This window comes from Pinus tabuliformis, chromosome J (assembly GCF_031772625.1).
Source record: "Pinus tabuliformis cultivar Carrire ecotype Pingquan chromosome J, CPIR1, whole genome shotgun sequence".
Lineage (NCBI taxonomy): Eukaryota > Viridiplantae > Streptophyta > Pinopsida > Pinales > Pinaceae > Pinus > Pinus tabuliformis.
Window position 1 is genome coordinate 1,030,498,003 of NC_142295.1, and position 13,483 is coordinate 1,030,511,485.

At 33.4% G+C, this 13,483-nt stretch overlaps 1 protein-coding gene across 1 annotated transcript; it reads left to right on the forward strand.

The window, feature by feature from the left end:
* The first annotated feature begins 238 nt into the window (after nt 1-238).
* On the forward strand, nt 239-2,315 carry LOC149230376 (small heat shock protein, chloroplastic-like). Its single transcript, XM_089378954.1, has 2 exons — nt 239-704; nt 1,736-2,315. The coding sequence occupies exons 1-2, from the start codon at nt 485-487 to the stop codon at nt 2,164-2,166; spliced, it is 651 nt and encodes a 216-aa protein (XP_089235080.1). The 5' UTR covers nt 239-484; the 3' UTR covers nt 2,167-2,315.
* The last annotated feature ends 11,168 nt before the right edge of the window (nt 2,316-13,483 follow it).

The window sequence follows — 13,483 nt, forward strand, 5'->3', positions numbered from 1 at the left end:
ATATTAGAATAGCCCATGCACATATCCATATATAATAGATGTTAAAATATAAAATTCTTTTTGATTAAAAGTTTGTTTTCCTTTCGAAATAAGGATACATGCTCATGCTTCAAAGTCATGGGCAATGACTATATTGTAATAGTTATAATTGGTTCGAAGAGTAAGCCACTCCGATCTCGCTGGAACATTCGTTCCCAATTAATTTGGGAAGGCATTTTTATGTGTCCCTCTAGAAGCATCCTCCTACCGGGTGCGTGGCATCTCGATTGCATTGTAACTTTCGCGAAGGTTCTCAAAACATCGCCACTCTTTTCTTCTTCTAGACACCTCCTGTAATGGCGGTTCACCTGCAATTTAAACACTGGCGCTTCACTCCCCCGTTATCTTATCGTCTGGTTATCGTCGAAAATACCTTGCTACTTGTGTCATTTCCAAGATCCATAAGCTAAGCTATCTGTTTACTGATTCTGTTTGAAGCACAACAATGGCGGGCCGACTGATCGTAAAAAGATTAGCAGACAAAACCCTCCCATCAAGTCTAAGAAATGCCGCGACGATTTCGGCCTTTCAGAGCAAAAATCTTTCAACGGCGGCCGTGACGGTGCAAGATAGCGAGAAGAAGGATATTGAAGAAACTCCGAGAAGACGCCGTCGGAGCCCGGCGTTCAGAAGAAGGGGGAATTTCGCTCCCGTTGGCTTATCAGGTATGAAGGATTTGGACTCCATTACTTGCTTCTTTTTAACATTTTAATTTTTTGTCGTTTGGTCGCAGAGCAACGCTTTTGCCTTAATTTGCTCTTTAATTTTGCTTACATGTCTAAGGACGTGCCTTCGCATTTATGTTGTGCTTGTCTCATTGTTTTCAATTTCAGTTTAAACTTCTGCGAACATGTTGCCTTTATTTTGGATGACATTCCTTTGTATTTTATAACTCCGCTTCATTTGTAACTGTTGAAGTTTCAGTTATTTTGTCTAAAACCATGCATATGCCTTCCTGATCAATTTTGAAGGGCTTAATTTTTCTCAAATTTTTCTGTTAAACATTATTTTTGCCTTCATTTCTTGTTTCATTTTTGTTTTTGTTTTTGACCTGCGACCTTGCCGTTCCTGATCCATTTATAAGGGCTCAAGTTTTCTCAAAATTTTCTGTTCACATTATTTTAAGTTCCATGTTTTTGTATTTTACCTGCGACCTTGCAGTTCTTGATCCATTTTCAAGGGCTTAAATTTTCTCAAAATTTTCCCTTCACATTAATTTTGCCTTCCATTTCTTGTTTCATTTTAAAGTTTATTATTTTGTATTTTACCTGAGACCTTGCCGTTCTTGATCCATTTTTAAGGGCTCAAGTTTTCTCAATTTTCCGTGAACATTATTTTTGACTTTATTTCTTGTTTCATTTTGAAGTTGTTGTTGTTGTTTTTTTTATTTTTTGGGCGACCTTGCCGGTCTTGTTTTATTTTCAAGGTTTAGTTTCCTGCAATTTTTTCTCCTTTGGGGAGAACATGCATTCGCTTTCATTTCAGAGATAGATTTATTTATTTTTCTCTCTATTTTGCCTGAGAATATGCCATTTCTTGTTCTGTTTAAAAGGTTAATTTTTTTTTTATCCTCTTTATTTTGTTTGAGAATATGCCATATTTGAAAGGTTTTATTTTTCGCTTTAGGCTCTTCCTCACTCGACTCTTCATTTGAAATGTTTGGTAGTGTAATTTCTGCATTTTCTTGAAATTACAGACATATGGGATCCATTCCCCGCGAGTCGAACTCTGACGCAGATGATGGACAATGTTAACCGCCTGTTCGAAGACTTTTTCCCGTCTCGGACCGATGGGGACCTGGTGGAGAACTTTCGAGTCCCGTACGATATCATGGAAGACGAGAAGTCGTATAAGCTGCGGTTCGACATGCCTGGCCTGAGCAAAGAAGAGGTTAAGGTGGGCATCGAGGATGGAACCCTCGTCATCAAAGGCGAACACAGCGAGGAGTCGCAGAAGGACAATTGGATCTCCAGGAGCCAAGGCAGCTACAACACTCGTATAATTTTGCCCGACAATGTCCGCCTGGAGGAGACGAAGGCAGAAATGAAGAATGGGGTTTTGCAGGTGTTCGTGCCGAAGGTCGAGGAAGCTAAAAGCCAGAACCTTATTGATGTGAAGGTTGAATAAATTTTGGGAGATTTGCCTGGGGATTATTAGAGAGTTTTGTGGTTGCCAGAAATAAATGATATCTGGATGTGAAGAAAGTAGAAAGTAGATGGTGGGAATATCTGTAGTCATGATATGCAACTTGTGAAGTGAACCATGTAAAGCTGTCGTTTTGGCTGTAATTTAAATCCAGTATCGAATGACATGTTGAATGTGTGCTTTCACAAATGAGTTTATGATAATTTTGCGCCATATATATAATGTCAAAATCATTTTTTGGTGAAGTATCTTTATGGATACACAGGTTCATTTTTATTAAATGAAGGAGGTTTTAAATATTTTTTGGTGATCCATCTTTATGGATAGACAGGTTCATTTTTTATTAAAGGAGGTTTAAAGTGAAGTATCTTTATGGATACACAGGTTCATTTTTATTAAATGAAGGAGGTTTTAAATATTTTTTGGTGATCCATCTTTATGGATAGACAGGTTCATTTTTTATTAAAGGAGGTTTAAATCATTTTTTTGGTGGAGTATCTTTATGAATCCGCAGGTTAATTTTTATTGAAGGAGGTTTTAAATTTATTGAGGATTTTTATTTGAAGTTTTGTTTGTGTTTAGCCAAACAGCCCAACTGAATGTGTTTTTCAAAATTAAAATAAAACTAACTAATATACTGTACCCCTTTGCTGAATTTGTCTTTCAAAATAAGGTTTTAAATTTATTGTGGATTTTTATTTGAAGTTTTGTTTGTGTTTGGCCAAACAGCCAAACTGAATTTGTTTTTCAAAATTAAAATAAAACTGAATTTGTTTTTCAAAATTAAAATAAAACTAATATATTGTCTAAATTAATAGTACCCCTTTGCTGAATTTGTCTTTCAAAATATAAAATAAAACTACTATATTTCAAAATTAAAATAAAACTAATATATTGTCTAAATTAATAGTACCTTTTTGTTGAATTTGTCTTTCAAAATATAAAATAAAACTAATATATTTCAAAATTAAAATAAAACTAATATATTGTCTAAATTAAGAGTACCTCTTTGTTGAATTTGTCTTTCAAAATATAAAATAAAATATATATAAAATAAAACTAATATATTGTCTAAATTAATAGTACTCCTTTGCTGAATTTGTCTTTCAAAATGTAAAATAAAACATTATATTAAACTAATATTTTGTTTAAGCTAATAGTCCCCCTTTGCTGAATTTGTCTTTCAAAATGTAAAATAAAACTAATATATTGTTTTGTCTTTCAAAATATAAAATAAAACTAATATATTGCTGTTTAAATTAATAGTCCCCCTTTCAAGAGATTCAAAGCAGCAAAGATATTTGCTGAATGCTGTTGAGCATGGGCCTGTATTTGCTGAATGCTGTTGAGCATGGGCCTGTCTTTGCTGAATGTTGTTGAGCATGGGCCTGTCTTTGCTGAATGTTGTTGAGCATTGGCCTCACTAACAAGGCCTCCAATACTGAATAGAAATCGTACTCAGGATTTTTCTTCCAATATAAGTAATATATCTTAATATAATTCGTGCTCAGGAGTTTTCTTCCAATATAATAAGAAATCACTTCTATATTTATAGAATATATCTTACCTAATAAGAGATTTTCTCTTTTTATATCAGAGATCGTATAAGTAATACAATAAGCGCAGGATTTTTCTTACAATATAAGTAATATATTCTTAATATAATAATAGAATAAGAGATTTATACAGTATAACTTATAGAATAAGATCATACAAGTAATATAATATTTTCTTTTTTATATAAGTATATATTAGTAATATATAAGAGATATATTCCTAATATAATAATAGGATGAGATTTATACAGTATCTCTTATAGAATAAGAGCATATAAGTAATATGATATTTTCTTTTCTATACAATAGATTATATAAGTAATATATAAGAGATTATATAAGTATATATAAGTAATATAATAAGCAGGATTTTTCTTACAATATAACTAATATATTATAGAATAAGAGATTTATACCGTATCTCTTATAAGTAATATAATATTTTATTTTTTATCTTTTGGGTTTATACAATATATCTTATATAATAAGAGACCACTTCTAAGTAAAAAATTGTAATATAATAAAAAATCACTTTTAGTTTATACAATATATCTTATTATACAATATATTTTATTTTATAAGAGATTTTCTCTTTTATATAAGAAATCATATAAATAATACAATAAGAAATCACTTTTAGGTTTATACAATATATCTTATATATAAGAGATTTTATATGTAAGATCAAGATCTTATATAAAAGATCACTTATGGGTTATAATAATAAGAGCTCTTTTATATAAGAGATCACTTTTGGGTTATAATAATAAGAGATTAATTACTTAGGATTAGGATTTTTTTTTTACAATATAAGTCATATAATCAGAAATTACTTTTGGGTCTATATCATATATTTTATATAATAAGAAGTCACTTCTCGGTTTATAAGATATATCTTATATAATAGGAAATTACTTTTGGGTTATACAATATAAGATCTTACAATTTCTTACAATATAAGTCATATAATAAGAAATGACTTTTGGGTTTATACGATATATCTTATATAATAAGAAATTATAATAAGAAATCACTTTTGGGTTTAAACGATATTTCTTATATAATAAGAAATCACTTTTAAGTTTATACAATATAAGTCATATAATAAGAAATCATTTCTAGGTTTATATGATATATCTTATATAACAAGAAATTATAATAAGAAATCACTTTTGGATTTAAACGATATTTCTTATATAATAAGAAATCACTTTTAAGTTTATACAATACAAGTCATATAATAAGAAATCATTTCTAGGTTTATATGATATATCTTATATAACAAGAAATCACTTATAGGTCTATACAATATATCTTATATAATATGAGATCACTTTTGGGTTTATACAATATATTTTATAATAAGAGATTATATAATATCATATAATAAGAGATTATTTATGGGTTTATACAATATATCTTATATAATAAGAGATCGCTTTTGGGTTATAATAATAAGAGATTACTTTTGTGTTTTATACAATATATCTCATATAATAAGAGATCACTCTTGGGTTATACAAATATCTCATGGGTTTATACAATATATCTTATATAATAAGAGATCACTTTTGGGTTATAATAATAAGAGATAACTTGTGTGTTTATACAATATATTTCATATAATAAGAAATCACTCCTGAGATTTAGAGTATTCCTTTTAGAATTCTTTTTATTAGCTTTGATATATTGTTATATGTTAATTAAATTTTTTAATTAATGTAATAATTTTAATTTGGGTACATGGCTATATTATGGAAAATTTGGGGTTTTTTTAATTAAATGTAAGCATTAAATTTATACCTTTTTTAATTAAACATGCCCATTAAATTTATATAATCATTATATTTAATAATTTTTTTTTTTGAACTTTTTATTTAGAAAAGATAATGAAAATACTAATGAACCTACACTACAAGACATGCCTTGATGAAAAATGACTTTCTACTCTCTCCTTTTTTTTTTGATTTCTTTTGTTCTATTGTTTTTATTTATTTATTTATTTTTTCCTTTTGATTTCTTTTTTGTTTTGTTAATGATATTTAGTATGTTTTTATTTATTTATTATTATTGATTTCTTTTCTTTTGTTGTTTTTATTTATTTATTATTTACTATTACAATATTCAATCTTCCACAAAAGTAGTGTGATAAGTGGGTGCAAAAATCTTCAAGTTTAACTTGAAATCTAGTTTTTGGTAAGTTGTCGTACAAGAAGAAGATAGGTTCAATATTATTTTTAATATCCTTATTGGACACTATGAATGGGATGTCATGTTTTTTGGTTTAAAGCATGCACCATCCAAATTCTAGAGGATAATGGATCAGATTTTTAAGCCATATTTTGATTGACTTATTGTGTATATAGACGATATACTCATTTTTTTCAAAATCTGTTGAAAAATATTTTAAACATGTTGAGAAATTTTCACAGATAGTAAATAGATATATTCCATAAAGAGGATGGAGATCCCCAAAATAACATGATACAAGCTTTAACCTCATTCATCATTGAAAACTAGTGTGGGACAATTGTTGAAATTGCAAATAAACATGAAATGATTTTAATGAATTTAAAATGCAGAAAAATGTCACAATATGAAGATCTTCACAGGGATTGGACTCAAAAAATTTTATGTGGTTAAAGACAATGAAAATGCCTTTATGGAAACAAGTATATTTAGTATCACTTCCATCTAAATTTGTAGAATATATCCAAAGGCAAGAAGTTTTCCAAACATATTTTGAGACATATACATGGGGAGATATATATTGTAACATCACCAAAGCATTAGTAGGTTTATGTACTATCATGAAGGTAAGTAAGTCTCTACATAAATGATCTAGACTACTTGAAAATAAGTCTATCTGCAACAAATATGGATTATCAATTGATGATCCTATTGTACAAAAAATAAAGATTAGAAAAATTTGAAGAAAAGACAAAAACAACCAACCAGAAATCTCCCTGAGAAAACAAGAAAACATCTCAGTAAAGAGTATTACAGGACCATTCCCAACACATTATTTTGCGCCAAAGGATATTCACCTCAAATTGCAGACACAAAAAATGATCACTTGTTGGCTATATGGAGAAAGTGGGCATATAACAAATAAGTGTCCTAAGGGAAAATAATCTAGAGCAAATAGAGGTAGGAAGTGTTGACCTAGATTGTCATTGATGTCAATATGGCAATATTCTAGGATAGTAAATGATGATATGAAGCCAAGGAGAAGTAGAGCAGATCCGTGAAGAAACAGGAGCAAGAAGCCATGAGGAGAAACCAGAGGAAATCCAAGATAGTCAAGCCATTGGAGAGAATATCGGAAGTCATAGGAGCTATCATAGCAGAGCTATCGAAGCAGAGAAGAGATATTGGAGCGGTATCGGAAGCCATAGGAAAGCCAAGTAAGTCTAAGAGCGGGAGATTGAGGAGGAGCCATATCGGGAGTATCGTGTGTAATGTATGCCCAAGAAGAACAAAGAGGAGAAGAAGAGACAGAGGAATCATAATGGGTCTTTGAAGATGAAGATTGAAAGCACATGAATCGTGGGATCTTGGAGATCAACAGACGAGATTGTTTGTAATGAGCGGCCAGGATTAAGTCGCGCAGCGTAAAGTCAAAGAAATAAACGACGAAAATTAATTTAAGTATTAGTAGATGAGGAAATCAGAGGAGCCATCGCAACAGTTGATGGTAGAAAATCTAGGGTCAAAGGGTGCTAAATAGCTCGGGCATTAGTCAAAGAGAAAGGCGAGTTTATAAGCGTAAATGGTTTATCGGGTTGTGAATAAGCGGTAAGTGGTAATAGGAGGGAGTCACTCAATTCCATTAAGCAATTGACACGTCGCACGTTTCAGGAGAGAGGAAACCGCTTTATCAGGTGGGTAATCCTCGTGCATGTAGCTCACCCGATATCGTTGTCGAGCGTTGGATCAAATGCGGTTTTGATCTACGGTGCAGGGTCATCGAGCAGCTTTGTTGGTTGGATGTAATATCAACCGTCGGATGGGATGGTAAGATCTACGGTGGAGGATTGATCGGAAAAAGGCAATCATCGAAAAATGTGCAAAGGCTGTAAAAAGACGAAAAAGGTAAGTTACGCATGATTATTGTGTATTTCTATTATATAAACATTATAATAGAAATAACACGGATATAAGGATTTCATGTGGTTAAATTCTATATAACCAATGTTATAGAGTGGGAAGGTTATATATATATGCGGACTCATTGCACCATTATAAACTACCTTATTGTTTTATCGCATCCGCATATCGGAACTCTCATAGTGCAAGTTATAAAGGGTTGTCACCCCCGAACCACCGATTGTGATATGTATGTGGACCCACTGCAACATTATAATACGACCTATTAAAATATCGCGTCTGTTGAATCACAATGTTCAAAAGAATTAACATCGCCAGACTGTCGATTGCGATATATATTATGGACCCGAATGCACCATTTAACATGACTAAATGTAATATCGCATCCGCTGTATCGCTAGTCTCTAAGGGATGTCAAATCTCCGATTGCGATTGTGATGTGGCATGTGGGACCTCCTTGTTGGTAGGGTCTCTCCAATGAAATCCTCCGTAAATAATGAAGTCTAATGTATGAATATTATTAAAGGAAAAAGGACCTCTCTGATATTTTTTAATAAGCAACATTTTTTTGTATTTCGGCCTCTCTTCCTCCTGAACGTGTCCTGTGAGTATTGGAACCCTTGAATAGATAGAGAAAGCCATGGATCGGGAAGTCGAAGTGTCAGCCGAGCATAGATCGTCGAGCAAGCGCAAAGGAAGCTAAAGTGATCGGAGGAGGGAAGCCAGAAGGTCGAGTGAGTGTTGAGGAAGCCGAGGCTCAAGTGAGCGAAAGGGAAGCCAAAGGTCAGGCGTATCAAGATAAGAAAACATAAAATTGTTTTTATGCAGTTGTTTTTGGTGAACTAGAAGAAAGGAGCAAGCTGTAGGTCCAGCAGGATAGAAAAGGGCCGAAGGTCCAGTAGGACAAGAGGAAGCCGAAGGTTCAGTAGGATAGGAGAAAGCTGACGGATGAAGAACTCTGTTGATCGGGCTAACTTGTGAAAGGCTTAGACCAATGATGAATTAATCATGTACATAACACAACCCGAAGAACAATTTTGTGAAAAGATAAATAAAGTTTCATTTGATATCACTTGAAGGGAACAATAGCCATCTCTAGTGTTTGAATATATTTCTGGGAAGTAAGAGATTGCAATAGCAAGAATAATGTGCAGTAGTCACGCTGGAAGCATTCACTATGACAATGAGAACAGAGGCTTGAAACAGAGAGTTGGTTCTTGTGCAAAGCTTAGTGCAACTAATAGTAGAATCATTAAAGCTGTGTGGAGACATTATCAGAGATCATGATGGCCATTTGATATCATCATGAGATAACTTTTGCAGACTTTGTGTGGATAGTATGAAGAGTTGTAAAGACTTATTCATATGAAGACTGGTTGCCATTGATGTTGTAGCATGGAGACTACAGTGAAGCTATAAACAGACAGAATTCAGTAAAGAAGAGTTTTGGGAGCAGAACATTACGATCAAACATGCCTTGACAAGATTGGGTTGGAGCCTTTGGGGTTGGTGCCTCAGAAGTTGGAAGGGTTGGTGTCCTTGGAGTTGGTGCTCCTATATCCAAGGTTGGTGCCTTGACAGGAGAGGGTTGGAGCCCTTGAGGTTGGTGCCTCATAACTGGAAGGATTGGTGTCCTAGGAGTTGGTGCTCTTAAGTCCAAGGTTGGTGCCTTGACAAAACAGAGTTGGTGCTCTGGAGGTTGGAGCCTCAAAAATGTCCAAGTTGGTGCTTGGAAATAGATTGGAATCATATATATTTGTATCTATTTTATTGCAAAGATTATATTAATAAAAACATTTATTCTTGTTGTTCATTTTGTGTTCTGAATATAAATGTTTTAATTAGTAAAATAACAGTTGAAAAGAAATACTGATTCACCCCCCCTCCCAGTATTTCCAACCAGAAGTCACAAGAACAATTCCTCAAAAGAAGTCAGAGACAGGTAAGAAGACCACTAGTTCAATTCAAAGAGGAAGTACATTTGATGAAACAAGACTCTTGTAGTTCACCAGAATCAACTGAGTTTAGCAATTTAGACCCAGATTATAGTGATGAACATATAAACATGCATATACAACAATGTGATTGCACAGATACTGACGAATGTCATTGCAGCATCTTTCAAACTGAATCAGACTTTGATTCAGAAGAACAAGATGAAAAAACTACACTGAGAGAAAAGGTGTGTATGGAACATACCATAAATGATGATGAATCTAAAGTACTGTCAAGCATCAAGATGCTTGCAGAAGGATAACTAAAAGAAAAACTCTTAGAAACATTCCTGCAAACCATGCATAGAGGCACTAGTAGTTCTTCAAAAGGTACCATCTCTAAAGCTTTGTTTGTGGATGCCTCTTATGAAAAGAATACAAAGTCTTTTCAAAGAAACCAACAACATACAAAGCCCAAATCCTTGACCCTAGGGGAAGTCAGCCATGAAATTCATCATTTAAAGAAAGAAATTGTTGAGCTCAAAACAAAAATTTCAAAAATAGAAAAAGAAAAAGAAATAGAGCAAGGATATTATCAGATAAATCCCAATGTAGAGATTTTCGAAGGGAAACAACATGAGAATTTGAGATTTGGGAATATGAAAATAATGACCATACAATATCAACAACATCATGTGTTGTTAAAAATAAATATCCAAGGAGAAATCTTCACAATGAGAACATTAATAGACTCAGGAGCAGATATTAATGTTTTGAATAAAAAGCTAATCCCTACAAAATTTTGGACAACTGCACACAAGCAAGTTATTGGAGTAGGAACACAAGAATTCAAATATGAAGTTCCTAAAGCCACAATCTGTTTCTCAAATTATTGTATAAGTGTAAAATTTGCAGTCGGCAATATTCCCATAGATTGTATCCTAGGAAATGTTTTCCTAGCTGTTGTTGAGCCACATGGGTTAGCGAGGTTACCAGATCGTAAGGCTGGTTATTTCATTTCCGCCCCTAACCATAAAGGATTTTTTCAAACTATTACTCTGCCATTTATCTCAACGCCCAGGATCTCTACAATGGTCCAAACCATGCAAGAAGTGAGTCTCATAGCACAAACAATAGAAGAAATGAAAGATTTCAAAAATTCCTTAAAAATAAAAGAACAACTCCAATCCCTCAAATTGAAACACGATTTAATGTTATATATTTTGTTTTTTTGGGTTTTCACATTTGTGGATTAATTTAGAGATTACAATTTCATGTGGCTTGCTGAAGCAGGTTATGCCCATCTTTGGAAGAAGGGATTCCAACTTCTTTAATTCTGCCGAAGCAGGTTATGTCCATCCTTAGAAGAAGGGATTCCAACTTCTTTAATTCCTACCGTATGGCAACTTTTAGCATTTTGCTTCTTTGGTTATACCGTATGGCATTTTTTAGAATGTTGTATTATGTTGGTGACGTTGTATTTGTTTGTATTCTAGTAATGGATTGTGACATACATCCCTTACATCTATTTTTGTATACGATGTTCGGAATCTTCTCACTACGATGTTTTCTTCTCACAACATTGGAGGAAGGGATTACACCACCCTAATTCTATAATGTTTAATTTAATTTTTTTTTTTTTTTAATTATTATTATTAATTTTAATTTAATTTTAATAATAGATTATTAATTATATTTATATTTACGTCGTAAAGCATTTTCCTATAAAAATAACTTTTGCAATGCCACCTGTCATTTTGTATGCCTTTGATTTAAGTGTTAGACGGTAGAAATCGCTTGTACCATTCGATCAAAAACTATATTATTCAGTTGCAGAGAAAGCTGGTATTATTCAGTTACGGAGATTTTCTTACGACGTCCATAACCTGACATTCCTCTAAATCCGAGCACTAAAGGCAACGATTCTGCAGGTTCTTTTGAGTTAGGCATTACAGGTGCTCGAACCGTTTGACAAAAATAGCCTTCGTGTGGGAGCCCGGGAAAGGCTTTCTTGTAGTGGTCTTGATTCATTCTCTTTTGCAGATTGGGGTTTCTGCTTCCTCGCCCGCGTTCCGCCACGGAAGCAGGGAAAAGTTCAAATAATGTGGCACCTTTTGAAGCAGAGGAAGAGCTGCAACACCTTCTGAAGCAGAGGGGGAGCCATTGCCTGAAGTCTGGAGTGGTGATACCAATCCTCGGCCTCTCCCTTGGCTTACAAGAGTGAAACCTTGCTCACCTACTGTCTCAGCAATGCTCCTCCGTGTCATCGTTTGGCGGGTAATTGGCTCCCCAAGGGCTCTTCATCATCATCTTCCTCTTGCGGTTTCTCTCTTGGTTTCATGCCTCTTATGAAAGTCGTTCTTCTCCCCTTTTTGCTACGAGTTATCAACTCTTATGAGACCCCTCTTGTTTTCTTGTTTGCAGGTGAGTGAACAGTTCTCAATCCAAGTTTGAAGGTGGTTTGAAATGGTTTTCCCGTAAATAACCAAGTGCTCCCTTTCTTTTTCCAGGTTGACAAATTTTCCACCAAGCCTGCTGCAGCTTATTTATTTTTCTGTTATTAATGCATGGACCCTGTTTAATTTATACCCAAGAGTTTCTCGAGGAGGGTTTCAGATTTAGCTATGGCCGCTTCAACGACGTTTAGGCAGTTTTAACTGCTTATTGTTCTATGTAAAATTGATGTACTGTTATTGTTGTTATTTTACACTGTATTTAGCCATGTAATCACACTTAGGTTACCGGGTTTTAACAAATTGGGACCAACGGTTAGTCATTTGTTAGGTTGGAGTATATTTACATGGAGATAACGACTGTATTCACCTAGATCAGAGTTCAATAGAGAAGTAATCCACGCAATCTGTGCAAAATCCTCCATATTTGTGCAAGAAGGAATTGTTCTCCATTGTCCACATGTAAGTTCATTTTCTTTCCAGAATGTAGTTGTTTCACCAATCAACCCATGAATTTGCTTTTATGGATCAGGAAAAGTAATTTTTCTTTTATGCAAGTTTTTAATAAATCTAGAATAAGCTATATTTTAATTAAGTAAATTTGTAGGTCGTTTCTTCTTCCCAGGCTGTTAGGTTTCTGTTAAACACAGTTTATGAAAAAATTCTATTCAAATTAACAAATATGACCATAACTGGCTTTTAGGATCATGAGGTTATGATTTTATTCCGATTATTGTAATCAAATCTTAATTTTTGGAGCCTCTTTACCATCTACTGAAATTGCATCGGGAAAGGGAGATAATTATCTCTGCTTGAAATTAATTTTGCTTTAGCTCTAACTTGACTGAAGGTTCTATTAGAATAAGCCTTAGTCTAATTAAAGTAACATATGGCTTGTCTCTGACCTTATTGAAATTTTCAGTGATTATATTCCATAGTTCTGTTTTCCCTAACAATTAGTGAGAATCCACACTCCGCAACAACTTCATGCAAGCCATGTGCCGAAATGCATGAAAAGTTTTCACGTAAGCTACCTGCTTTAATTCTCATGAGAAGAGGTTTTGTAACTTTTGCCAATGTGTACAATTATTTATTGGTATATTGTTTGGAGGTCGGTATCAGATGAGGGTAATTAATGACTGGCCTTGAAAGTTAAAAATTTCACAGTATAATCTTTCTGCAAAAACAACTATATATACAGGACCTTTAAATCGATGTCGACAGTTCCTTGTATATGGATAGCGAG